At 42.9% G+C, this 25534-nt stretch overlaps 1 protein-coding gene and 1 long non-coding RNA gene across 3 annotated transcripts in view; one reads left to right on the top strand and one right to left on the bottom strand.

Moving 5' to 3' along the window:
* The window catches only part of LOC138414323 (uncharacterized), a 45256-nt gene extending 23433 nt beyond the window's left edge, over nt 1–21823 (bottom strand). Inside the window, exons 1-4 of one of the 2 annotated variants that reach the window (XR_011246787.1) lie at nt 21400–21823; nt 10560–10638; nt 2184–2372; nt 1280–1346 (exon numbers count right to left, since the gene is read on the bottom strand). This is a non-coding gene — a long non-coding RNA (uncharacterized lncRNA). Of the gene's footprint in view, nt 1–1279; nt 1347–2183; nt 2373–10559; nt 10639–21399 lie in introns of those variants that run through there. The other variant, XR_011246786.1, reaches the window with a different exon arrangement.
* Nucleotides 21824–22059: 236 nt separating this feature from the next.
* TMEM65 (transmembrane protein 65) overlaps nt 22060–25534 on the top strand; it is a 47233-nt gene continuing 43758 nt past the window's right edge. The window contains exon 1 of the mRNA XM_059995162.1: nt 22060–22813. Coding sequence (XP_059851145.1) covers nt 22528–22813 — 286 coding nt within the window. The 5' untranslated portion in view covers nt 22060–22527. The remainder of the gene's footprint in view (nt 22814–25534) is intronic.

Below are 25534 nucleotides of genomic sequence, written 5' to 3'. Positions count from 1 at the left end.
CTTCAAGGATGTCTTGGACTCCAATAGACTGTACGTGTCTTAAGGGCAAAAGGCTGTGCATTCTGATTTGTATCCTTCACTTGTTCATGGCTGCAATATTTATTGAGCATCTCTTTTGTCAGGCACTGTGGTAGGAGCAGCGATTTGGCAAAGAACAAGACAGATAAAGTCCCTATCTCATAGAACTTATCTTTAATAAGAAGAAATAAGACTATAAAAAAGCATCGAACTAAACGGACAGGGTTATTTCAGATAACAAAAATTGCTAAATAATAAAACAAAGTGACATGAGTGAGAGTAAATTGGGGAGAGGCAACTCTTTATAGGGTGTTCAGAATGGTTTTGACAAAGAAACAGCCATGGGGAAGCTGAGAAGCAAAGTGCTACATGCAGGAGAAACAGCAGAGGCAAAAGCCCTGAGGCAGGGACAAGATTGGTCTGTCCCAGGATCATAAGGAGGGTTTGTGTGGATAAAGTGTGGAGAAAAGGCAGCATTTAAGGAGATGGGATCTCAGATGTGGACAGAGGCTCATAGAAGGTCATAGAAGGCTCAGTGGCACTCAGTGAAGAGTTTCGATTCCATTCCAAGTACAAAGGAAATCCATGGGGACAGGTAGAGAGGGGTTAAGGAAGAGAGTGACATGATCTGATTTATGTTCTAAGATAACCATTTTATCTGCTTTAAGGAGTATGGATTTAAATGAGTGGAAACAGGGAAACAGGCTATTGTGGTTATATAGACCAGAGATGACAGGCCAGGACTAAAAAGGTGGCCATGGAGATAAAGGGAAGTAGTCACATTTGAGATATATTTCGGAAGAGAGCCCAAAGTGTAAAGAAATCTTTATTATTATTATTTTTTTATTTCAGGGTTAAAAGATAACTCCAAGACATTTTATTTTTACAGCTTTATTGAGATATAATCTGTATACCAAAAAATTCATCCATTTAGTGTCTTCAAACCAATGGTTTTTTAGTATATTTACAGAGTTGTGCAACCATGATTATAATATAATTTTAGAGCATTTTCATCATTCCAAAAAGGGACCGCATGCCTATTAGCAGTCATTCCTCGGTTCCCTCCACCCAGCAGCCCTAGTGTATTACCAGGAACTTGATAGCTTAAAACAACAGAAACTTATTTTCTCACAGTTCTGGAAGCCAGAAGTGAAAAATCAAGCTGTCAGCAGGACTGTGCTCCCTCTGAAAGCTCTAGTGGAGAATCCTTCCCTACCTCTCTGGCTTCTGGCAGCTTCGGGCATTCCTTGGCGTATGGCTGCATCACTCCAATCTTTGCCTCCATCTTTACATGGCCTTCTCCTCTCTTCCATGTCTTCTCTTCTTGTCTTATAAAGACAATTGTCATTGGATTTAGGGCCCACCTGGGGAATCTTGGATGATTTCATTTCAAGATCCTTAATTACATCTGCAAAGACCTTTTCCAATAACATCATATTCATAGATTCCGGGGATTAGGACACAGCCGTATCTTTCTAGGGGCCATCATTCAACGCAGGACACCTAGTCAATCACTACTCTATTTTCTATCTCTATAGATTTGCCTATTATAGGCATTTCACATTTAGGATTTTGACCCAAGAATTTGGATGGATAGTAGTGATGCTTACCTAGGGCTAGATTGGGGATAAATGGTGTAGAATCATGAGTTCTTTGCCTTTGTCACATTTGAGATGCATATTGGACATCCAACTAAAGATGTCATGTAAACAGTTAAATACATGAGTCTGGACATGTTAGTCTGAAGACAGAGATTTGGGAATCATTGGCCCATAGATGGCATTTATAACTATGGGACTGAATGAGATCACCTAAGATGCAAGTGTAGGTAGAAAGAGAAATAAAGAAATAAACTGAGGGGAAATCCCTAGAACAAGCCAGGGTAATGCAGAGGAACTTTTAAAGAAGACTTAGAAGAAGGAACTGCCAGTGAGATGGTAGGAAAACCAGAAGAGTGTTTTCCCAGATGTCAAAAAAAAAAAAAAAAAAAAGGGAACTCCCTGGAGATTCAGTGGTCAGCACTCCGTGCTTCCACTGAGGGGGGCACAGGTTCGATCCCTGGTCGGGGAACTAAGATCCCTCACGTCACCCTGCGCGGCCAAAAAAGACAAAAAAAAAAAAAAAAGCATTTCTAGAATAAGAGGGTAGTTCATTACTGCACATACCTTTGAGATTTGGAAGAAAATCAGTACAAAGAAGTTAACACTGGATTTCTCAACACTGCCCTTGTTGTCAGATAAAAGCAGTTTTCGTGCTGTGGTGGCGGTGGAGGTCTAACCGAGAGGGTTAAAGAGTAAATGGGAAGTGAGGAAGTGGAGATGCTGACCACAAACACCTCTGTCAGAAGTTCTGCCCTGAAATGAAACAGAAAAATGGGGCAGTAGCTATAAATAAGTGTGTTCAAGAGATCTGATTTGTTTAAAGATGCAAGATAATGGAAGGTGCTTTGATCCAGTAGGGAGAACTTAAAGATGAAAGAGACTGGGGGTTAATTCTAGCAGTAGTCTACCGGAGCAGGAAAGCTCCATAGACCACACCTCTGATGAGAGCAGGAACCCCTCATCTATTGTAAAGGGAGAGAAGGCCCAGAAACGGGCACAGGTAAAGAAGGTTATGATGCTCCCCAGCCACATGTGGCTTCTTAGGAGCTGGCACGGATATCTGGCAAATATTTGAGTTTAGCCAGTTGACAAGTTGCCAAATAAGGAGGATGGAGAGAGAGGGAGGTAAGCAAGTTAATAGTGTTCCAAAGGGAGTCATTATAACACCATGTAATGTAAGATGGGCTCAAAGGGAAGGGAGGACACAAGGATTGCTGGATAATAAAAAAATAGTAGAGTCAATGGATTAAAGGTCCCCATAGGGTCAAACAACTATAGTGAGGAGAAGTAAGAATAAGAGTATCTAAAAGGGTAGAAAGTGATGATCAGAGAGGGAAGTGCATTAATTGAACATTGAGATATTGACACTATTTGTGATGTCCAAGCCAGGTATGACCATGGGGATTAGTGGCTGAAGAAAGGGGGAGCAAAGAATCATGGGAGGGAGACGAGGTCATGGATCTGCAAGGTCAGAATGCCTAGTACAGTGCTAAGCAGAGAGAAGGATGCCAATAAATAGTTGCAAGCGGCAAAGACGGAAATACATTAATCCTTTCTAACATTTATTGTGTTACGGTTGGTCTTAATGGACCCTGTATTTAGTGTATTATCTTACATAACTTTTTCTCAAATGATATATTTTCCAATGCCTCAGGGACAACATTACATGGAGAAATCATTTGGGATAGTTTAAAAGGGTAATGATAAGGGGAAACTCAAACTGGAGATTAATAAAGTGATTAAATGTGAAGCTAGTCAGGCAACAGATAATTTACTGAGGGAAATTGCTGCTGGAGCTATCAAGAAGAGAAATAGACTTTTTGATTTTGAGAGACTTTGAAACTTACACAAAGACATGTCTGTGCCTGAAGCTGGCTGGGTTTCTGAGGGGAAAAACCTTGAACTCTAGAATCACAGAGACCAGAGTTTGACTCCTGTCCATCATTTATTAGCTGTATGACCTTGGGCAAGTTACTTAACCTGTCTGAACATCTGGTTTCTCATCTGAAAAGTGAGGATTAAAAATAGTTCCTACCACATAGGATTTTTAATAAAGATAAAGAGAGGTAACCTATATTAAAGGTTTAGCACAGTACCTGGACTCTGGTAAGCACTCAAGAGCTATAATCATCATGATTATTATTATCTATAAACTGGAGATAACAAAAGCTACTTTTTCGAGGCTAAGAGGATTAAATGAGATGAGGTATGCAAAGTACGTAGCACATGTGGTGTCTTCCATGTGGTGAATACTAAATAATGATTACATATTACTATGAAACTGATCAGCAGGCCTAATTATTTAACTTTACAGCAACTGGGAAGTGTGGAGGAAGAAATAACTTAAGTTTTCCTTACATTCATCAAATAAGCTGTATTGAGTTTTGCTTATGTGGATTAAATGTTTTTCTCTACTTGGGGGATTTTCAAGCATTCTCCATTTTATTTTATTTTAGCAATATACCACCTTTTTAAATCCATTCATCTGTTCATGGACACTTTGGATGTTTTCATATCTTGGCTATTGTGAATGATACTGCAATGAACATGGGAGAGCAGATATCTCTTCAAGATACTGATTTCATTTCCTTTGGATATATACCAAGAAGTGGGATTGCTAGATCATATGGTATTTAGTTTTATTTTTAACTTTTTGAGGAATATTCATACTGTTTTCATAATTGTTGTACCAGTTTACATTCCCATCAACAGTGTAGGAGGGTTCCCTTTTATGCAACCATTGCCAACACTTGTAACCTCTTGTCTTTTTGGTACTAGCCATGCTAACAGGTGTGAGGTGATATCTCACTGTGGTTTTGATTTGCATTTCCTTGATGATTAGTGATATTTAATGCCTTTCATATAACTATTGGTCATTTGAATGTCTTCTTTGGGAAAATGTCTCTTCAGGTCCTTTACCCATTTTTTAATCTTTATTTTTTTGCTATTGAGTTGTAAGAGTTATTTATGTATTTTGGTTACTAACCCCTTATCAGATGTATAGTTTGCAAATACTTTCTCACATTCTGCAAGTTGCCTTTTCATTTTGTTGATTGTTTCCTATGCTGTACAGAAGCTTTTTAGTTTGGTATAATCTCACTTGTTTTCTTTTTGCTTTTGTTGCCAGTGCTTTTGGTGTCACATCCAGAAAATCATTACCAAGATCAGTGTCAAGGAGCTTACTCCCTGTTTTCTTCTAGAAATTTTATGGTTTCAGGACTTACACTTAAGTTTTTAATTCATTTTTAGTTGATTTTTGTGTAATGGTTGAATTTCATTCTTTTTTTTTTTTTTTTTTTTTGCGGTACACGGGCCTCTCACTGCTGTGGCCTCTCCCGTTGTGGAGCACAGGCTCCAGACGCACAGGCTCAGTGGCCATGGTTCACGGGCCTAGCCGCTCCACGGCATGTGGGATCTTCCCGGACCAGGGCATGAACCTGTGTCCCCTGCATTGGCAGGCGGACTCTCAACCACTGCGCCACCAGGGAAGCCCTGAATTTCATTCTTTTGAATGTGTATATACAGTTTTCCCAACACCATTTATTGAAAGAGACTATTCTTTCCTCATTGTGTATTCTTGTCAAATATTATATGTACATGCATGGGCAAATTTCTTGGCTCTCTAGTCTGTTCTTTTGGTTTATGTGTCTGTTTTTAGGCTAGTACCATACTGTTTTGATTACTATAGTTTTGCAATATAGCTTGAAATCAGGAAGTGTAATGCCTTCAGCTGTTTTTCTTGCTCAAGACTGCTCTGGCTATTCAAGGTCTTCTGTGGTTCCACATGCATTTTAGGATTTGCATTAAATCTAAAGATGGCTTTGGGCAGTATGGACATTTTAACAATGTTAATTCTTCCAATTCATGAACATGGTATACTTTACCATTTATTTGTGTCTTCTTCAGTTTCTTTCATCAATGTCTTATGGTTTTCATTATATAGCTCTTTCAGCTAATTGGTTAAATTTATCCTAAGTATTTTATTGTTTTTGGTACTACTGTAGATAAAATTGCTTTCTTAATTTTTTTTCCAGATAGTTTATGTTAGTGTATAGAAAAGCAACTGATCTTTGCATATAGATTTTGTATCCTGCAACTTTACTGAATTCATTTATTAGTTCTAATAATTTTTTGGTGGAGTCTCTAGGGTTTTCTTCTTTTTTTAAATACATCTTTATAGGAGTATAATTGCTTCACAACGTTGTGTTAGTTTCTGTTGTACAACAAAGTGAATCAGCCATATGCATACATATATCCCCATATCCCCTCCCTCTTGAGCCTCCCTCCCACCCTCCCCATCCCACCCCTCTAGGTCGTAGCAAAGCACTGAGCTGATCTCCCTGTGCTATGCTGCTGCTTCCCACTAGCTATCTATTTTACATTTGGTAGTGTATACATGTTGATGTTACTCATATGAATCATGTCATCTGCAAACAGAGACAATTTAACTTTTTCCTTTTCAATTTGTTTTTTGTTTGTTTGGTTGGTTTTTGTTTTGTTTTGTTTTTTGTTGTTATTCTTCCTTTCCAATTTGGATGCCATTTTTTTTCTTGCCTAATTACTCTAAGATTTCCAGTACTACATTGAATAGAAGTGGTGAGAATGGGCACCCTTGTCTTATTCCTGATCTTAAAGGAAAAGCTTTCAGCTCTTCACCATTGAGTATGATGTTGTGGTTTTGTCATATATGGCCTTTGTTATGGCACAGTCCTTCCATACCTAATTTGTTGAGAATTTTTATCACAAAAGGCTGTTGAATTTTGTGAAATGCTTTTTCTGAATCGATTTAGACTACTATATGGTTTTTATCCTTCATTCTGTTAATGTGGCATATCACATTTATTGATTTGTGTATGTTGAACCGAACCATCCTTGCATCTCGGGGTAAATCTCACTTGATTATGGTGTATGATCCTTTTAATGTGCTATTAAATTTGGTTTGCTAGTATTTGTCGAGTATTTCTGCATCTAAGTGCATCAAGAACATTGGCCTGTAATTTTCTTTTCTCACAGTGTCCTTAACTTGCTTTGGTATGAGTTTAATGATGGCCTAGTAAAATTAGTTTGAGTGGACTCTCATCTTTTTTTTTTTTTTTTTTTGCGGTACGTGGGCCTCCCACTGTTGCGGCCTCTCCCGTTGCGGAGCACAGGTTCTGGACACGCAGGCTCAGCAGCCATGGCTCACGGGCCTAGCCGCTCCGCGGCATGTGGGATCTTCCCGGACTGGGGCACGAACCCGTGTCCCCTGCATCGGCAGGCGGACTCTCAACCACTGCGCCGCCGGGGAAGCCCTCTCTCATCATTTTTAATAAGCACTCCCAGCTCTGTCTGATTCGAAAGCTAGTGAGTGCTCTTGGCAACTCCTTAACACAGTTCTCACTACTGATGATAAAAACGAAGCTATCACTTACTGAGTGTATATGATGTATTCCAGGCATTCAGCAAAACTCTTTGTGTACATTACCAGCATACCTCAGAGATATTATGGGTTCGGTTCCAGACCATCAAAATAAAGCAAATATTGGGAATTCCCTGGTGGTCCAGTGGTTAGGACTCCATTGTTTCACTGCCAAGGGCCTGGGTTCAATCCTTGGTCAGGGAACTAAGATCCCACAAGCCACGTGGTGTGGCCAAATAAATAAATAAAGCAAATATTGCAATAAACCAAGTCACACAAATGTTTTGTTTTCCCAGTACGTATAAAGGTAATGTTTACACTATACTGTAGTTATTAACTGTGCGGTAGCATTATGTCTATGAAAACAATGTACATACCTTAATTAAAAAATAGTTTATTGCTAAAAAGTGCTAACCATCATCTGAGCCTTCAGTGAGTAGTAGAAACATCAAAGATCAGTGAGCACAGAACACCATAAAAATATAATAATAATGAAAAAGTTTGAAATATTGCAAGAATTACCAAAATATGACACAGAGACATGACGTGAGCAAATGCTGTTGGAAAAATGGTGCCGATAGACTTGCCTGACGCAGATTTGCCACAAACCTTCATTCGTAAAAAATGCAGTATCTTCAAAGCTCAGTAAAGCAAAGTACAACAAAATGAGGTCTGCCTGTATCTCACTTAAGTATATGAACGGCTTTGGAGGGTAGGTAACATTATTGTCTGAATTTTGCCAAGAAGGAAATTGAGGAAAGAAGGCTCAAAGGGGCTAATTGGTCCAAGGATATGCAGTCCTTAAGGGGCAGAGTCAAGATTTTGGCCAAGGTTTATCTGACTCCAATACCTCTGTTCTTAACCTTTATTTACATGGTGGCTACAATAACGGGTTATGGATTTTCAATTTTAATAGGACCTTTCAGTTCCCCCACCCTCTATCTTTTCCTTAATGACAGTATATTTTCCTATCTTTCTGGCACCTGAGGTTTGAAGTCAGCTGGTCTAATTATGATAATACTTCCTAAGATCACTGCTCTTTTTTGCCTTTCAGATGACAGTGTATCGTAAAATCAAATACTGATTGGTTGAATGGTGGTTAACAGGGAATGGGGGGAGAGGAATAGGGGAGTTGTTCAATGGGTATAAGGTTACAGTTACACAAGATGAGTAAGTTCCAGAGATCTTCTGTACAACATAGTGCCTGTGGTTAACAATGAGGTATCATGTGCTTAAAATCTGTTAAGAAGGTAGATCTCATGTTAGGTGCTCTTACCAAGAACCAAAACCAAAACCAAAACCAAAACAAAGGGACACAAGGAAACTTTTGGAGGCGATGGATATGTTTATTACCTTGATTTTGGTGATGGTACCATGAGTGTATACATTTGTCTAAACTTACCAAATGATATACATTAATTATGTGCAAATTTTTTGTATACCAGTTATACCTCAATAAAGCAGGAAAAATATTGATTGGCTACTTCATTTAAAAGTTAACAAATGGGGACCTACCTGGCAGTCCAGCGGCTCCACGCTCCCAATGCAGGGGGCCTGGGTTCGATCCCTGGTCAGGGAACTAGATCCCACACACATGCCGCAACTAAAGAGCCCACATGCCATGCCACAACTAAGGATCCCACGTGTCACAACTGAGAACCAGCACAGCCAAAATAAATGAATATTTTTTTTAAAAATTCAACAAATGTATTGAGTGTGTATAGGTACAGGATACTATGCTTGCTGTTCAGGGCAAACAAAGATGAATTAGACAGGGAAGTTTCCTTCAAGTTGCTTGTAAGTGAGGCACCCCATGTACTAGAACACAAGGACTTCTTTCAGAGAAAGTGATGAGGGGCTTCAGAAAAGGAGCTCATGCCTTCCTGGAAAGCATCTCCAAGAGCACCTCAGGCATGGGAAGTCATTAGAGCTGGGCCTTGAAGACTGGGAAAGACTGGACACTTAGAGAAAATGAGCATGAAGGTGCTGCAAGCAGAGGTGACAACATGAACATAGGCATGGAGAGTGGAATTCTTGGCAAGCACCAAAGGAGTGTTTGGCTCAAGAAAGGGGAAGCAATGAGAGATGTGGCTGGAAAAGCAATTTCTAATAAGACCAGGAAGTCTATTAGTTAATAAGCGGATGTATTGGAGGTGGAGATTAGAGGCTTAGAGAGGGAGTTAGTCCCATAGTGACATAAACAAATCCTGATGGCTTAAACTCTGTCAGGGTCGGCCAGGGTGGAAATGAGGAGCTAAAAACAGTTAATAGGTAGAATGTATAGCATTTGGCAAGGACATGTTAGAAGTGAAAGAGAAGGTCACAGACGGTTCAAATTTTGAGTTTGAGTTGGGAAGGTATACAAAGGAAATACAGTAGGAGGAATGGGTGTCAAAGGCAAGATGATATTTTGGGGACAGGTTAAGAAATAATAGCCAGAAACCATTTTAATAATTAAAAGCACAAAAAAATGTTCTGAATTCTAAAACTGTACATGAATATCCTAGACAGGTGGATTACACATGTGGGCCCAAAGTAGCAATGTGCAGGGTCATTAAAACACAAATCACAGGCAGCATACCTTTGACCTAGCTAAGCTAACAGACTAGCTGTTAAAGACATTAAACATCCGATTAACAACATTTGACTGCCTTTTAGAATTCATCTCCACTCACCTCAGCTTCTCTTCTTAACCCACTATAATCTGACTTCAGGTCCCAGCACTTAACTGAAATTGCATGGCAAAAGTTTATCAATGATTTTCTCATTGCAAATCCAAAAAGCACTTAAAAATTATTTTTGTCAAAGTTGTATTTAGTTATAAAAGTCAAAGAGTTCTACACAGTTTATATTCTATTGATATATATTTTAAAAAAAAAGCAGTTCCCAACCCTGCATCTCCCTATTTTCAATTTTTATTTCACAAAGGCAACCACTGGACTTCCCTGGCCGTCCAGTGGTTAAGACCCCATGCTTCTGGGACTTCCCTGGTGGTACAGTGGTTAAGAATCTGCCTGCCAATGCAGGGGACATGGATTCGATCCCTGGTCTGGGAAGATCCCACATGCCGCGGAGCAACTAAGCCCGTGCACCACAACTACTGAGCCTGCGCTCTAGGGCCCGTGAGCCACAACTACTGAAGCCTGCATGCCTAGAGCCCATGCTCCGCAACAAGAGAAGCCACCGCAGTGAGAAGCCTGCGCACCGCAATGAAGAGTAGCCCCTGCTCACCGCAACTAGAGAGAGCCCATGCGCAGCAATGAAGACTCAACGCAGCCAAAAATGAAAAAAGAAAAAAAAAGACTCCATGCTTCCAATGCAGGGGGTGTGGGTTCGATCTTTGGTCTGCCCAAGGTGTGGGAAAAAAAAAAAAAAAAAGGCAACTATTTTCAATTCTTTTAGAACTCTCTTCTGGGTACATATTAAGATTATGCCTATTATTTCTTCATTTTTTTGGCTTTCTTACTCTGTTGGCTATCTTTCATTTGTCCTTTGGATCTACTCTGTACCCTTCTCCTTGCTCTCCGTTCAGAGAAACTCACCTGTATGGACCACATCAATGGGTTGATGAATGGGCCCTTTGACTTCCAGACGAGTTTGTTTTTCCCCAGCTGGGAGAACCTGGAGAGATCAGAGAGACAGAGGAAAGACTGTGAGAGCAGAACATTTATTCCCCTGTTTCCCTCCTTGACCATCTAATCTAGCCGGCTGTGTCCTCAACAGGAGGTCACTGCTTCTCTCAGGGAGGCCTTTTCTATGTGACTCTCATTCTAGACTGTGGTCCCCATGCACTCCACTCATCCCTGTGAGCCTAGGGTTGGTGACAGTGCAATTTCTTCTAAGCCCTGGGTGACTGCACTATCTCTTGGGGCTCCCCTACACCCATACCTTTGCAAATAAACCCTCCACAGATGACCCTATTTAGAGAGGACTACCACCCATGTCCTATGGTGACGCTGACATGCTTACTATGCAAGATAAGGATTTAGCTTTTCTACTCCCACTTCCTTGCCCTACAGCACCTACACAGATAAACAAGCAAACACACTTCTTATTATGTTTGTGTCTCCCACAAATTCATATGCTTAGGCTCAACTCCAATGTGATAGTCTCTGGAGATGAGGTTTGGGGGAGGTAAGTAGGATTAGATGAGATCATGAGGGTGGGGCCCTCATGATGGGATAAACACCGTTATAAGAAGAGACACCAGAGGGCTTTGTCTCTCCCACACCTGCAAAAAGAAGTGGGTATGTGGGGTTTCCTTGGTGGCGCAGTGGTTAAGAATCCGCCTGCCAATGCAGGGGACACGGGTTCGAGCCCTGGTCTGGGAAGATCCCACATGCCACGGAGCAACAAAAGCCCATGAGCCACAACTACAGAGCCCACATGCCGCAACTACTGAAGCCTGTGCGCCTAGAATCTGTGCTCTGCAACAAGAGAAACCAACGCGGTGAGAAGCCCACGCACCGCAACAAAGAGTAGCCCCTGCTCTCTGCAACTAGAGAAAAGCCCACACGCAGCAAGGAAGAACCAACACAGCCAATAAATAAATAAATATATATATATTTTTTAAAGAAGAAGTTATGTGAGCACAGAGCTAGATGGTCGCTGCATACAAGTCAAGAGAAGAGGCCTCAGAATGAAATCGACCTTGCTGACACCTTCATCTTGGACTTGCAGCTTCCAGAACTGTGGGAAATAAATTCCTATTATTTAAGCCATGCAATCTATGTATTTTGTTATGGCCCCTGAATTGACTAAGACCCTTCCCCTGGCGCCCATCTGCATAGTTTAGATATATCATCATTTTTGGTTAGATAAGTGTTCTGTATTATTAGAATTCTGTAAATACTATTTACCTGAGACTTTTAAATTTATTATAATTTCTTCCTAATATAATTTATTACTAGAGTTAATAATTGCCTCAGTTGTTTGCTTAGTTTTCAATCACTAGTCCATTCCCAAACTCCCTCCCGTAAGCGTTAACTCTCCTTTAATATTTCAAATACATCAGAAAAATTCATTAAGTCCACCTCTTTGTTAGAAGCCCACCTCTCAGAACCTTCCATTGCTTTGCTCCCCCACAGACTAGCTGCTCTCTAGACCTGCTGTCCTGTGACTTCCCACTTCCTGGATCTCTTGGTTTATCCCTTCAGTTTGATGGAGTGCATCTTCCAGTTTCTTCCTGATATGATATATGGGACAGAAATATTTTACGACGTTCATGTTTGAAAAGGTTATAATCTACCCTCACACTAGACTGCTGGATATAGAATTCTAGAATTCTAGATTGGAAATAACTTCCCTCAGAATTTTGAAGTTATTTCTCTGTTGACTTCTAGTCTCCAGCATTGTTGTTGAGAGTCTGAAGCCATTCTTATGGGATTATTTTTATTGAACTTCCCTTGACAACCATTGACTTTGATGCTGGGAACTTTCAGAATCTGTTCTTGGTTCCTAGTGATCTGAAATGTCATGATGACAGGCTCTGGAGTTGGTCCTCTTTTTATCTAGTATTCTGAGCCCTCAATGAACTCTTGATCTGGGAACAAATGACCTTCACTTTGGGGAAATTTCCTTCAGATGTTTTTTTTAAAATTAATTAATTAATTTTTGGCTGTGTTGGGTCTTCATTGCTGCGTGCGGGCTTTCTCTAGTTGCAGCGAGTGGGGGCTACTCTTTGTTGTGATGCTTTGGCTTCTCATTGGGGTGGCTTCTCTTGTTGCGGAGCACGGGCTCTAGGTGCGTGGGCTTCAGTAGCTGTGGTTCATGGGCTCAGTAGTTGTGGCTCGTGGGCTCTAGGCACACAGGCTTCAGTAGCTGTGGCACACGGGCTCAGTAGTTGTGGCTCGCGGGTTCTAGAGCACAGGCTCAGTAGTTGTGGCACATGGGCTTAGTTGCTCTGCAGCATGTGGATCTTCCCGGACCACGGCTTGAACCCGTGTCCCCTGCATTGGCAGGCAGAGCAGATTCTTAACCACTGTGCCACCAGGGAAGTCCCTCCTTCAGATATTTGACAATATTCTCCCTTACATTTTCAAAACTACTTTATCTTCTTTAACTCTCTTGCACCTCCTGACCTGATTCTATAATTTTGTCACTTGTCTTCTATTTTGTTATATTATCTACCATATAGATATGATAAAGTTTTTTCTTGGTGTTATCTTCCAATCTTTTTGCTACATTTCTCACTTTGTCATACTTTAAATTTTCAAGTAAGATTTTTTGTTTTGTTTTTAATTGTTTTCAATTAAAAAAATTTTTTGGCTGCACCGCGTGGCATGTGGGATCTTAGTTCCCTGACCAGGGCTCAAACCTGTGCCCCCTGCCTTGGAAGCTTAGAGTCTTAACCACTGGACTTCCAGGGAAGTCCCTTTTGTTTTCTGAATGTTCCTACTTTTATAGACTCCTATCTTTCCATAGATGCAGTATCGCTTCTTATTTTGCAAAGATGTTAATGTTATACATTTTCAAAAGTTTTATTTTGCTCCCTGTGTCCTGAGTTCCTTTTTGTTTGTTTTTTTAAGACTATTTTGGTTCTGTCTTTCCATCTTGAAGGCTTTCTTCAGCTGACTAGTGAATTTAGGCTCTTAGCTCATAATTTGTCTTTAAGAATGAGACAACAAAAAGCTAGAAACTGTGACTGGCAGAACTGGTTAATTGGTGGCCTGGTTAATTACGGGGTGGCCTGGCTGCGCTCTTTTATTGGGTTCTCAGAGAGGAATCCTCCAATACTATGGTTAACAGAACAGTTGTCGAGGCAGAGCAGGAGAGTGATAAGGGATCCTTGAGTCAGTCTGTGGCATTCACTTAATCTCCTTGTTTGTGTTGTGCTTCCCTTGCCCTCAGGTGCTCCTGGAGCCCCCAAGCCTAGTGTCTCTCCACTAGTAAACTTCTAGAATTCTCCTGGGGTGAGGGAGTGGCCATCTCCCAGCTGCATGGGATCTGGGTTTATAACTGCTCCATTAAAAATTTTCACCTGGATCTTCTGTTTTCAGCTCAGCTCTATCTCTACCTTCAGAGGTACCTGATGCCTCCAATTCCTATACTTTTTTGAGGCTGTTACTAAAATGAAGCTTCTAGGTTGTTCCATTCCAGTTGAGTTTCCACCTCCCTCTGATCAGTCAGGTTAGTTACAACTCCTCTACCTGCTTCCCGCTTGTATTACTGCGTTGATGTCATCTATTCTCCCATTAACTCTGTGCTTTCTTCACCCACTTACAGTCAACGCATCGTTTCTGATGAGTACTATCTTGTCCTTAATTTGCTTGATTTTGCTGCTGTATTTGAAACTGTAGACCACTCATTCTAGAAACTGTATCATCCTTTGGCTTCTGTGGCCACCTGTTTTTTGTTTTGTTTTCCTTTTGCCACATCATCTTACCTTCCTCTCTTGGTTTTTTCTTCTTCCACTGCTTATCCCTTAACTCTTGTTGTTTCCCAGGTCTCTGTCCTCTTACATTTTCATTTACACATTTTCTATCCAGTGCATGGATTTAACCACTTCCTTAATGCTGCTGACTCCCAAATCTATATCTGTGGTCCCAGACCCACATAAAGCTCAGAAACAAGACAAAGGAAACAAGGACCCTGTTTCCCTATATCTTAATCCCAAGGAAAAACAAACACCCTGGAGCCAAAACAGGCTTCCTTTTAGGTAAAGAAAATAGAAGGAGTGAAGGGAGGCATTCAATGTAAGAAACAAAGTAGGAGCTGTACTAGTCATGATATGGGAGCTTTTGCCTAAATCACAGTGACTCAACACAAAAAAAGTTTATCTGTCACACAAAATCTGCTGTGGATTGGGGCAACTCTCCAGGGCAGCTGTCCTCCTATATTGGCTCACTACTTCCCGCCTCTTCAATTTCATGGAACTTCCATTTCAATACATGTTGTGAATCTCACCATGCTAGGGGAGGACAGAGCTGCACAGCTGAGCACAGGCAATTAAGTGCCTGCATCTAGAGGTGAAAATGTGTCAGTCAGGTTTCCATTCATTGGCCAAAGCAAGTCACATGGCCACTCCCCACTTCAAGGGGACAAGGAAGAACAATCCTCTCACACCCTGAGAGTCGATTCTGTTGAACAGTAGTAACTGACAGCAGTGAAAATATTTGGTCTAAAATAGAAAATTTGGCCTTAAACAAAATATCTTTTTATTTTTATACTTCCAGTCCTAGCTTGGTGGCTGGTACAGAGGGGGGAGGGGTCAATATTATTTGAATTTAGGTATGTGTTAGAAGATGACTTAATAAGTCTATTTGAAAGGGTGTTCAGAAAAGTCTGAGTTGATGCCTTATTTTCCTTCAAAAACAGGAACATTCAAGAATCCTTCCGCTGATCTTGCTGCTGGGCTCAAAGTTGGAGTAATTTTTCAAAAATAGTTCTTGGGGCATCTAAATACTTGGAAACCTCATTAAGAATTCAAGTTTAAAGTCTGAAGAGAAGGTATTTCATAGCCCTGTTGTTTACATTTACCTTGGTCAACATCCCTACTCAGACTCAAACACAACAGGCAATCTGGAAGGGGGAAAAGTTACAAAATATTGCCTTGAGTCAGGCAGGGGTGTGTGCGTGTGTGTGTATGTGTGTGTGTGTGTGTGTGTGTGTGTGTGTTGATATGAACAGGTATTATGTGTGCATATGCACTTCTCATGTTGTGTGGACAGAGATAGTCGTGTTGCCTATAGGTATACTTATGGACAGATAAATATGAACCTCTTGGAGTATGAAATTAACACATGAGTTCTGAGCTCCAGTTGATAGCCCCTCTCTTATATTTTCCATCCTGCTTCCATGAGATACTGCTTCTTGCCCTGTGATGGACACTTTTCAACATATAGATTAAATAGCTAAAGATGAAGCACCAAAATGAGGTGGTGATGAGAGGCAGTAATAAATGACTGGTGTAGAGGAATGCAAAGGATCCAAAAGAGGGACTGTCTGTTCAGAATTTATTTAGGATTTTCCAGGTGTTTTTCATACCAAAAGTGTTCTGTAGTTCCCCTCTTTAGAGTAAAGCTTTCTATTTGTTTAAATTATCAATACATACACTTACCATAAAAAATTCAAGCAACAGAGACAAGGGCAAAGAAGAAAGTTAACAAAATCATCCCATATCCCAAGAAGAATGATGACCAGTATCAGACGAACATCATTCTGGGTGTTTCTAATGTTAGAAACAGAGAGGAGGACTCTGCTTTTCCTCCTACTTTGCTGGCTCCTCTGCCTCTTCCAGTGTCTCAGTGGTGAAGGGTCCCAGGGGCAGCCCCACATTCTCATCTCCATCTTTACTTTACCCACTGGAAACCTGGCCAGGTCTACAGCTTTCAATGATACCTGGATGCTGATGGCTCTCAAATTTATATCTCCAGCCTTGTCCTTTGGAAGCCCAACAGCTAAACTGCAGGGAGTTGCAGAGTGAAGAAACATTGAGAAAATAGAGATCCAGTTGGATTCTCTTTCTTTTAGCTCTGAAGTTATATGAGCCTCCGATACCTGTAGATACACTGATACTGCTAACACTAATTTTTAAATCTTAATGCCTTCTAATACTACCTATTAGTTTTTGACCACCTACTACATGTTAGGTATTGTGCCATGTGTTTCACATATATTAACTCATCTTATGCTCAGGACTCTGTGAGGTGGTATTTTAAGAAATAACAAGAAACCCCCAAACCAAGACTTCGCATCATAGACAACTTGTCCAAACTGAATCAGCTAGTAGGTATTAGAGTTAGGATGTAAAGTCAGGGGACCCATGCTCTTTCTGGTATGCTACACTGCCTCCATTTGCATTGCAATATAAATTTTAGTATCAGTTTGACCATTTCACACACACATATACAGAGACACAAACCAAGTTGGGATTTTGATTGGGATTGCGCTGAATTTATAGATTAATTTGGGGAGAACCCTCATCTTATATCAATGCTATTGACTGTTCCAAACATGAATTGATCTTCTCCTCCCTTTATTTAAGTCTTCTTTAATTTTCCTAGTAAGATTTTGTGGTTTTCATCGTGAAGCAGCAATTGATTCACCACAGCCCCAATGAGGCAGGGGACTTCCGGGGGTCAGAATACTAAGACTTGATGGATAAGAAGTATAATAAGGGAACTGCAAAAATGTGGGCAGAAAAAAATGATTAAAGGTCCCACCAAGTAAAGCAACAATTTCAAGAATTTTAAAGTGGCCAGCAATAACGGGGTGTATAACGTATTGTAAGATGCAGACAGCAAATGGCCTTGTGCCCTGCCAGCAACAGGGATGCCAGGAACTCTGGAGAGGATTTGCATAATGTAACCTACTGTAGACTGTTGACTCAGCACCAATTTTTCATGAGGAGGAGACTGTGACTGTTAACTGAGGCACGATGTTTGTCATCTTTAAAAGTGAAGAGCAGGTTAGGCTGAACCCAGGCCAGGATTGCCTTCTGGGCTCTCCTCTCCCTCTTCCATTTCTGTAACCTTCTCCAACCTGCTGGCACTACCTCCTCGGCACTCTCCCATTTCCTCACAGCCTTCCTCTTGCCACGCACAGTTAGACCTGCCTTATCCTATACTTCTCCATAGCTCCATACGTGGACTCCCCCAACCCTCCCCCCTCCCCATCTCCTCCATTTATATTTAGGGTATTCAAATGTTCAGAGAAAGAGAGTGGATAGAGGATCCACTTAGTATTAAAGTGTATTAAATGACAGATAGCTAGGTAGCTATTTCTCAAATTAGGGTCCAAAGACCTAATCCTAGAGGTTTGAGAGGTCCACAGGAATTTGGATAGTAATAATTTATTGAGCACTTACATGTTCCAGGAGCTGTTTGAAATACTTTACATGTATTTAGTTTCACTATAACCCTCTAAAGCAGATGCCCTTATGTCCATTTAACAGATGAGCAAACTTAGCAACACGCCCTTATCCCCATCAAAGAGATGAGCAGTCATGGAAAGGTTGAGTTATTAGCTCAAGGTTATGCATCTAGTAAACGGTAGAGTGGGGACTCAAACCTAGGCAGTCTGGCTCCAGAGCTAATGATCTCAACCACTTTGCAATGCTGTCATCTGGGGCTTGACTGGGACTAGGTGGTCCAAGATGGCCTCACGCATGTGCCTGGTAGTTAGCTGCAGCTATTGGCTGTCGCCTCCTCCTTCATGTGGCCTTTCTAGCAGGATACTCCGGACCTTTTTATGTGGCAGCCAAATTCCAAGATTGTACCATAAGTCATGGAACAGATAGGCTTTTTTTTTTTCCTAAAAGCACGACATGATTATATTTTAATACGAAACCAAAATACAAAACACCATAATAAATTGATGGCAATAAAATACGGTATTTCATTTGCATTGCATGATAAATGGTTAACATCCTTTCATAAATGAGTTGTTAGAAACCAGTAACAAAGACATTGATATACCAAGCGAAATGATTAAAAAAAAAGAAGAAAATGAAATAACACAAGTGACTAGTAAGGATTAAGCATATATGTAGATAGGCTTATAGACCAAATTAAGATGCTTGAATCACATTGTTTATGTGACAGCTTTAAAACATGTCCCCAGGACTTCCCTGGTGGCACAGTGGTTGAGAATCTGCCTGCTAATGCAGGGGACACGGGTACAAGCCCTGGTCTGGGAGGATCCCACATGCCGCAGAGCAACTGGGCCCGTGAGCCACAACTACTGAGCCTGCGCGTCTGGAGCCTGTACTCCGCAACAAGAGAGGCCGCAATAGTGAGAGGCCTGCGCACTGCGATGAAGAGTGGCCCCCGCTTGCCACAACTAAAGAAAGCCCTCGCACAGAAATGAAGACGCAACACAGCAAAAATAAATAAATTAATAAACTCCTACCCCCAACATCTTAAAACAAAACAAAACACGTCCCCAAATTCTTTGCCACTGTTTCCATTGAGAGGTGGAGGTCCATATCCCCTTCTCTTTTATATGGGGTGGTCTTAGTGGCTTGCTGGTAGCCAGCAGAATACAGTGGAAGTGATGCTCCATTACTTCTTAGGATAAGTCATTAAAGGCCATGAACCTTAGGATAAGTCATTAAAGGCCATGAACCTGAACACTCGCTCTCAGGGAAGCCAGCTGCCATGTGAGAAGTCTGACATGTTGGAGGGGGTGTATGAAGGCACTCTGGTTCACGGTCCCAGCTGAGCTTCCAGCCAACCAACAGCCAGCCTCAACTGTCAGCCACATGAGTGTGCCATCTTGGATGTCCAGCCTAGATGAACCTTTAAACGACTGCAGCTACAGTGACATCCGATCAGAGACACCAACACAGAACTGCCCAAGCAAGCCCTTCCTGAATTTCTATTTCCTGAATTTCTATTTCTATTTCTACAAAATCATGAGCAAAATAAACTGGCTATTTAAGCCACTAAGTTTGATTTAACATGTTCACTTAAAGAGCAGCAACAGTTTATCAACCAATTTAAAACAGAATGAGAAGCAAGGAGAAAGAAAAGGAGTAGATAAACAAGCTTAGGATAGGGTTTAAGCAGGGTGGAAGGACCATAGCACTTAAAACCATAGATGGCATGGTTTTAAGGACCGGAGTGGAGGGTAAGCAAGGGGTTTTGGCAGACTGAACAGGTCTGGAATCGACATACATCTGACATACATCTGAGTGATACAGAAGCGTGTCTGGTCATAACTGTAGCTGGTCATTAGCTGCCTGAGCAGCTGGGGATTTAGCTGCTTTTCTTGTGCAGAGACTACATGAGGCCACAGTGGGGCTATAATGGATATCACTAGTTGGTGGTCAATTTAGGAATGACACGGTTGTCAGTTGAGAGGTTGTATGATTCATGCCTTACTAATATTTAAAGTTTACTTGGTCTATCTCCTTCTATCTGAAGTAGCACTTTCATTTGTTCCATCCTTTTTGTCTATGTTCAACACATATCCATTTACTCTGCGTGTAACATGTCTCATAAGCAAATTGTGTCTACATTTTTGTTTCTCTTATTTTCTATAGCAGGACTGAATATTCATAAAGCAAACACATTACAGCAAGCCCCAAGGAACAAGCACTTAGAGCATGGCTGTGATGTCCCACTTATTGGCTAAAGCAAGTCACGTGGCCGAGCCCACAGTCATGTGCGACAGGTCTACACAAGGGAGTGGATACCATAAGGCATGATTATTGGGACCACTACTGAAACAATCTAACACTAACACATAGCTAGGAAGTGGTTGACCCAGTTATCAAATTTTCAGCAATCTGTTTCTGGAACCCAAACACAAAACTGGTGTCTTGGAGACTGCTGGGAATTCCTACTCAAGGGCTTTTTCAAACCCCTCTTCCCAGGTCCCAGCCCAAGCCCAATGAGTCAGAATCTCTTGGGGGTAAAAGGGATATGGGGGGTGGGTAGTGGTGGTAGAAATCCCAAGAATTTAAATAACTCTGTAGAAGATTCCAACCCACACTGGGAGGTGTAGGGGGTTTCAAAGACAAGAAAATCTCTACACTCAAAGAGCTTCCATTTTCCACAGAGAAAATTCTTGTCATTATTACACTAGAGGCACTGCCCTGAAATTTAAAAATTTAAAAAACTCCTTTCCATGCTTAAGTTAGAGCAGTGGTTCTCAAATTTTGTGTGCATCAGTATTAACTGGAGGGCTTGTTAAAACGCAGACAGGGGGCTTCCCTGGTGGCGCAGTGGGTGAGAGTCCGCCTGCCGATGCAGGGGACGTGGATTCGTGCCCCGGTCCGAGAGGATCCCACATGCCGCGGAGCGGCTAGGCCCGTGAGCCATGGCCGCTGAGCCTGCACGTCCAGAGCCTGTGCTCTACAACGGGAGAGGCCGCAACAGCGAGAAGCCCGCATACCGCAAAGGAAAAAGGAAAAAAAACAAACAAAAAAAAACCGCAGACAGGGACCAACCCCCAGTTTCAGATACAGGAAGTCTCTGGTGGAGCACACAAATTTTCATGTCTCACAAGCTCTGCTGTCCAGGGACCACACTTGGAGAACCACTGGGTTACAGCAGTAGGAGGATTTAGTGATACCGTTCCTCCCTTGACGCGCATTTATATATTGCACTTACATTCTTATAGCACATCTACTGTATACAAGGTCTCGGGCTGGGTGCAGCAGTGGGTATGATAAGGATAGGATTTAGATCTTGATTACACTTGAGCAGATTTATTCTCTAAGTGGATCTATTCTCTAAGAAGACAGGAAGCCTAAGTGCCTTCAGACAGGTTCAGATAAAGCAGAGATCTCCTCCCTTAGCAAGAGATAAATTAAAGCTTGGAATAGCAGACCCTATGAACTGGGGCCTTGAAAGATGCCTAGGACACGTGGAAATGGTGGAGGATCGCAGAATTCTTTCCACCTTGGCACAGAGAAAAAAAAACAAACAAACAAACCTGGACAACCACCTGGAAAAGGTCTGTGACATTCTTGCCTCAGGCTCCAATGTCTCTAAGCTGCTTGCATCAGAACGGGGAAGGGTGTTCTCAGTGTCAAGGTCTCTGTCTCAGACTCTTCTTGGGAAGCGGGAGAACTGGCCTAGCCCTCCCTCTGGGGCTCCCAGAGCGGGTGTCTCGGAGACTCGGTTGTCTGGCCGAAGTCTGGGTGTGCGCGGACTTGGCGAACGGCGCGGCCTGGGCGCTTCAATGTTCCAAAGCCTGAGCAGGGCGCTGTGGCCGGGCCCGTGACGGGCGAGAGGGCCTACACGCTGGAGCATCGTTCAGAACCAGCCTCAGATTCAGGCACGGCGCTAGGGGGGGCCGGGTGGCAGCCGTACTACTCAGCCAACCGGAGGCCGGCGCAAGGTGCAAGGTCCTTCTCTTTCTCCACCTTCATGCTTAGGAGGGGGTGGGGACACGCGTGCACGCTCTTCAGCCCGGAGAAAGCACGGCCCGCGAGACTGCACAATGCGCCTGCGCGGCCCCGCCTCACCCACCCCGCCTCTTTTCTTCGTCCCGCCCTGTTACCCCCTTATATTGCCGCTAGGGGTAGCGGCGGCGGCTGTGGTCTGAGAGCGTGGCTGCTTTGAGGGCGCGGAAGCCGTACGGCGTGGGGACTAGGGCTGGCAAGAGGGTGGGAAAACCGGCGAGAGAGGAGGGCGGTGCCGGGGAAGGGCGGTGCCGGGGAAGGGCGGCGCGTGGCTGACTCATCCCTCTGGAAGATCAGACTGACAGACACAAACCCTTGCCGAACCCGCCCGCCCGCGCCGCTCCTCTGGTTGGGAGGCGCCCGCCCGCACCGCCCGCCCGCCTTCTCCGGGAGCGCTCTCCCGGCCCGGCAGCCTCAGAGAAAGTTTTTGTCGTCTGGAGGGACCGGAGGCGCCGCGAGCCTTTGGGAAGGGAAGGAGGACTGAAGAGGAGGCTCCAGCCGCGCGGGCCCGGCGAGTGCATGGTTCCCGGCGCCTCTGCTGCCTGTCAGGAGGACATCGGGGCGGGGTCGGGCTGAGCCCAGCTCCTTCTTCCCGCGGGTTCGCCAAAAATCGCCCTCCCGGACTGCCGCGGGGCGTCCCCGCTCCTCAGCCCGCCATGTCCCGGCTGCTGCCGCTGCTGAGGAGCCGGACCGCGCACAGCCTGAGGCCGGGCCCGGCCGCCGCGCCCCGCCCGCCGTCCTGGTGCTGCTGCGGGCGGGGGCTGCTGGCGCTCGCGGCCCCGGGCGGCCCCCGGGAGCTGGGCACCCACCCCAAGAAGGAGCCCATGGAGGCGCTGAACACGGCGCAGGGCGCGCGCGACTTCATCTACAGCCTGCACTCCAGCGAGAGGAGCTGCCTGCTCAAGGAGCTGCACCGCTTCGAGTCCATTGCCATCGCCCAAGGTAAGGGGGCCGCGAGGGGGCGAGCCGGGGACGGAGGGGCGGGTGCCCAGAGCCCTCCCCTACCTCGCCTGCGCCCCGGCCGCCCCTCGGCCTGGGCCCCTCGCCGCCGGCCCCCTCGCCCGCTTGGCCTCGCGCCTGGGACGTCCGGGGGGGCGGGGGAACTTTGCGCCTCCTGAGTGTCCCCGGGGCAGTAGGACAGGCGCGGATCGTGCCAGGCAGCCAGGGCCAACGCTTGGCTGGTTCCTCCCCAGCCTCACAGTTGGAGCTTCAGCCCCAGTTACCAACCGCCGTTGATTTGATTTTGTTTAGATTTGCTGTGCCCCCCGTCCCCCAGCCCTGCTGTCCCCCTGTAGTCCTTGCTGCTTACTTGTGAACGTGCAGCCATGCCGGTGGCCTGCGGTGCCTCCTTCCAAAGCGCTACAAAGCCGAGAGGCAGGGGGAAACTTCGCTAAATGGTTATCAAACGAAGATGTGTCAGGGTCCGAAAGAAGGGATGTTGGTTCGTTAAGGCAGAGGTGTTCTCAGCGGCTTGTTTTCGTACACCTCTGGTTGGATTCATTTAAGCAGCCGAAGGAAACATTTTCCTGGGAAACTGAAAGCGTGGATCAGACCAGCAACCGCAGATGCATACTTGCAAGCCCATCACAGGCTTGGTGCTGCCCAAGTTAGACTCCCGTTTTTGTTGTGCCCCCAGAGGAGGAAAGAATGCAGTAGTTAAGAAGGTATTTTTCTGGAAATCTGTGGCTCTGCAATAAAAAGCGGACTTCTGCTCAAAAATAATTTGGAATGGTGAAAGCCAAGCCATTTTTAAGCTAACCTGTTAAAGGAGGATATTTTTCAAACCGGTGCAGCATGCTGGTATGTCAGAATGTGAGTCCAAGTGAAAAAGCTAAAAAGTCAGAAAATCAGAAGGATGAAAGGGGCCAATGAGCAAATCATTCAGTCTTAAGATACTTTAGCCATCTAACTACCGTGATACAGACAGAATACATTGCTGCTGTTTTATGTTATACATTCTGGTGTGTTGGAAAGTGTTTTTTGTTTCTTTTTTGTTGTTTGTTTGTTTTAAGTTTACTCCTCCCCTCCCTCAAGGTTGGTAGGTACATAAGCATTCCATAGGTTCCCTAAGTTAAGAGCACATTTATTTGGAGCAAGGCATTTGATCTTCCACAGGCACTTAAAAGCGCTTCTTTGGTCTGTATTCAGGAATGGAGGAGAGAATTGTCTACCTCATAAGCAGGACTTTTCTACACTACTTCTTTAGAAACTTTTTATTAGTTGTGCCTTTTAACTGCTTTTTTTACCTCCGTTCAGGGAATTGTGGACCAATTTATGGTATTGGATGATTCCAGACATTGTCTACCCACAGTGCTTCTATAGGAACAACGTAATATCACAATCAATTCGGTTACTAAATGTAATCATGATATTACATGAAGTCATAATCAGATACTAGCATATTTGTGAGCTATGTGTGCACTCAGTGTGTGGTTTTAAAATATTCACTTCTGAAAATGTGACTCTTGGAAAATTATAAAGACATTCACACTAGAGCATTAGTTTTAGGAATCTTTCTCCATGGGTAAGACTGTTTGAACACACATTTGGCCTTTTCTAAGTAATTTCTTGGAAATTCTGCATTAACATTGTTACAAGATTGGAGGGCCTCATTAATATGATTTTATGACAGTGCATGAAAAGCATGTCCTGTGATACAAATGGATAAATTTTGCCTCATACCTTATTATTTTAGCACATGCCAGTAGGAATGCTACATTTTCCAGTGAAAATGGAAAATGTATTTTAAAATTTAACATGGTTTTAAATATTCTGGAAAGGACCTATAAACTTCAGTCAATGGAGATCAGTTAGCGTCAATTAAACTTAATAATACATAAGTTATATGAGAGAGAAGTTGGTAATTTAAGTTGTCTTTGTTCAAGATAAAGGATATAGGAAACAATGGGGTATTCAAATGCTTATTTGACTTAAAAGCTAAAGAACTTCAGAGTTTAAGTCAACTAATTTTGCCAATGTTGATGACTAAATTATTGCTCTTTGACTCAGATGACACATTGATGATGATGGTTTAATTTTTAGTACAGTCTTAGTGTTCCTCGTTGTTTTCGATATCAATATATATAGTTTCTATGGAGATAACTGGGATCATCACTAGTAAATTACCCTATTCATTAACCATTTAAGGTAGAGAGGATTTATTATGTTGAGAATGCATACAGCTCATTCTATTGCTGAAATCAATTTTTTCCCCAGACAAATGAAAAATTGCCATGTTTTTCTTTTATTGTTGCTTTTTGAGCGTTTTTAAATGCTCAACGCATGTATTAAATATGTGTGTACTAAGTGCACTTTCTAATGAAATAAATTATGTTAAAAAAGCTGTTTCTTACAATAGGAAACCTTATGTGTTCTTGGAAAGAGTGCTTGCATGATCTAATGAAGTGCTTTGGATTTGGTGTGGAAACATTACAGGAAAAGAAAATCTGTGCTGTGAAATGGAAGTGGGGTCTACTGCTGAAATTTGTTATATTTGCCCTTATCTTTCTTATGTGTTTATCAGTAGGCATTTGATATAGTCTGTGACAAGATAAAGCTTTAGAACCAGTTTGTAATAGATAAGGCAGACTTTGTGGGCTGTCTTGTTAATAGTTAAGTAAGATATTGTGATTTTTAAATTACAAACTGATTTCTTTCCTAGTT

This window comes from Delphinus delphis, chromosome 17, assembly GCF_949987515.2.
Source record: "Delphinus delphis chromosome 17, mDelDel1.2, whole genome shotgun sequence".
In the NCBI taxonomy this organism is placed as follows: domain Eukaryota; kingdom Metazoa; phylum Chordata; class Mammalia; order Artiodactyla; family Delphinidae; genus Delphinus; species Delphinus delphis.
The sequence above is the reverse complement of the archived record's forward strand: the minus strand, read 5'-3'. Positions and strand labels throughout refer to the sequence as shown.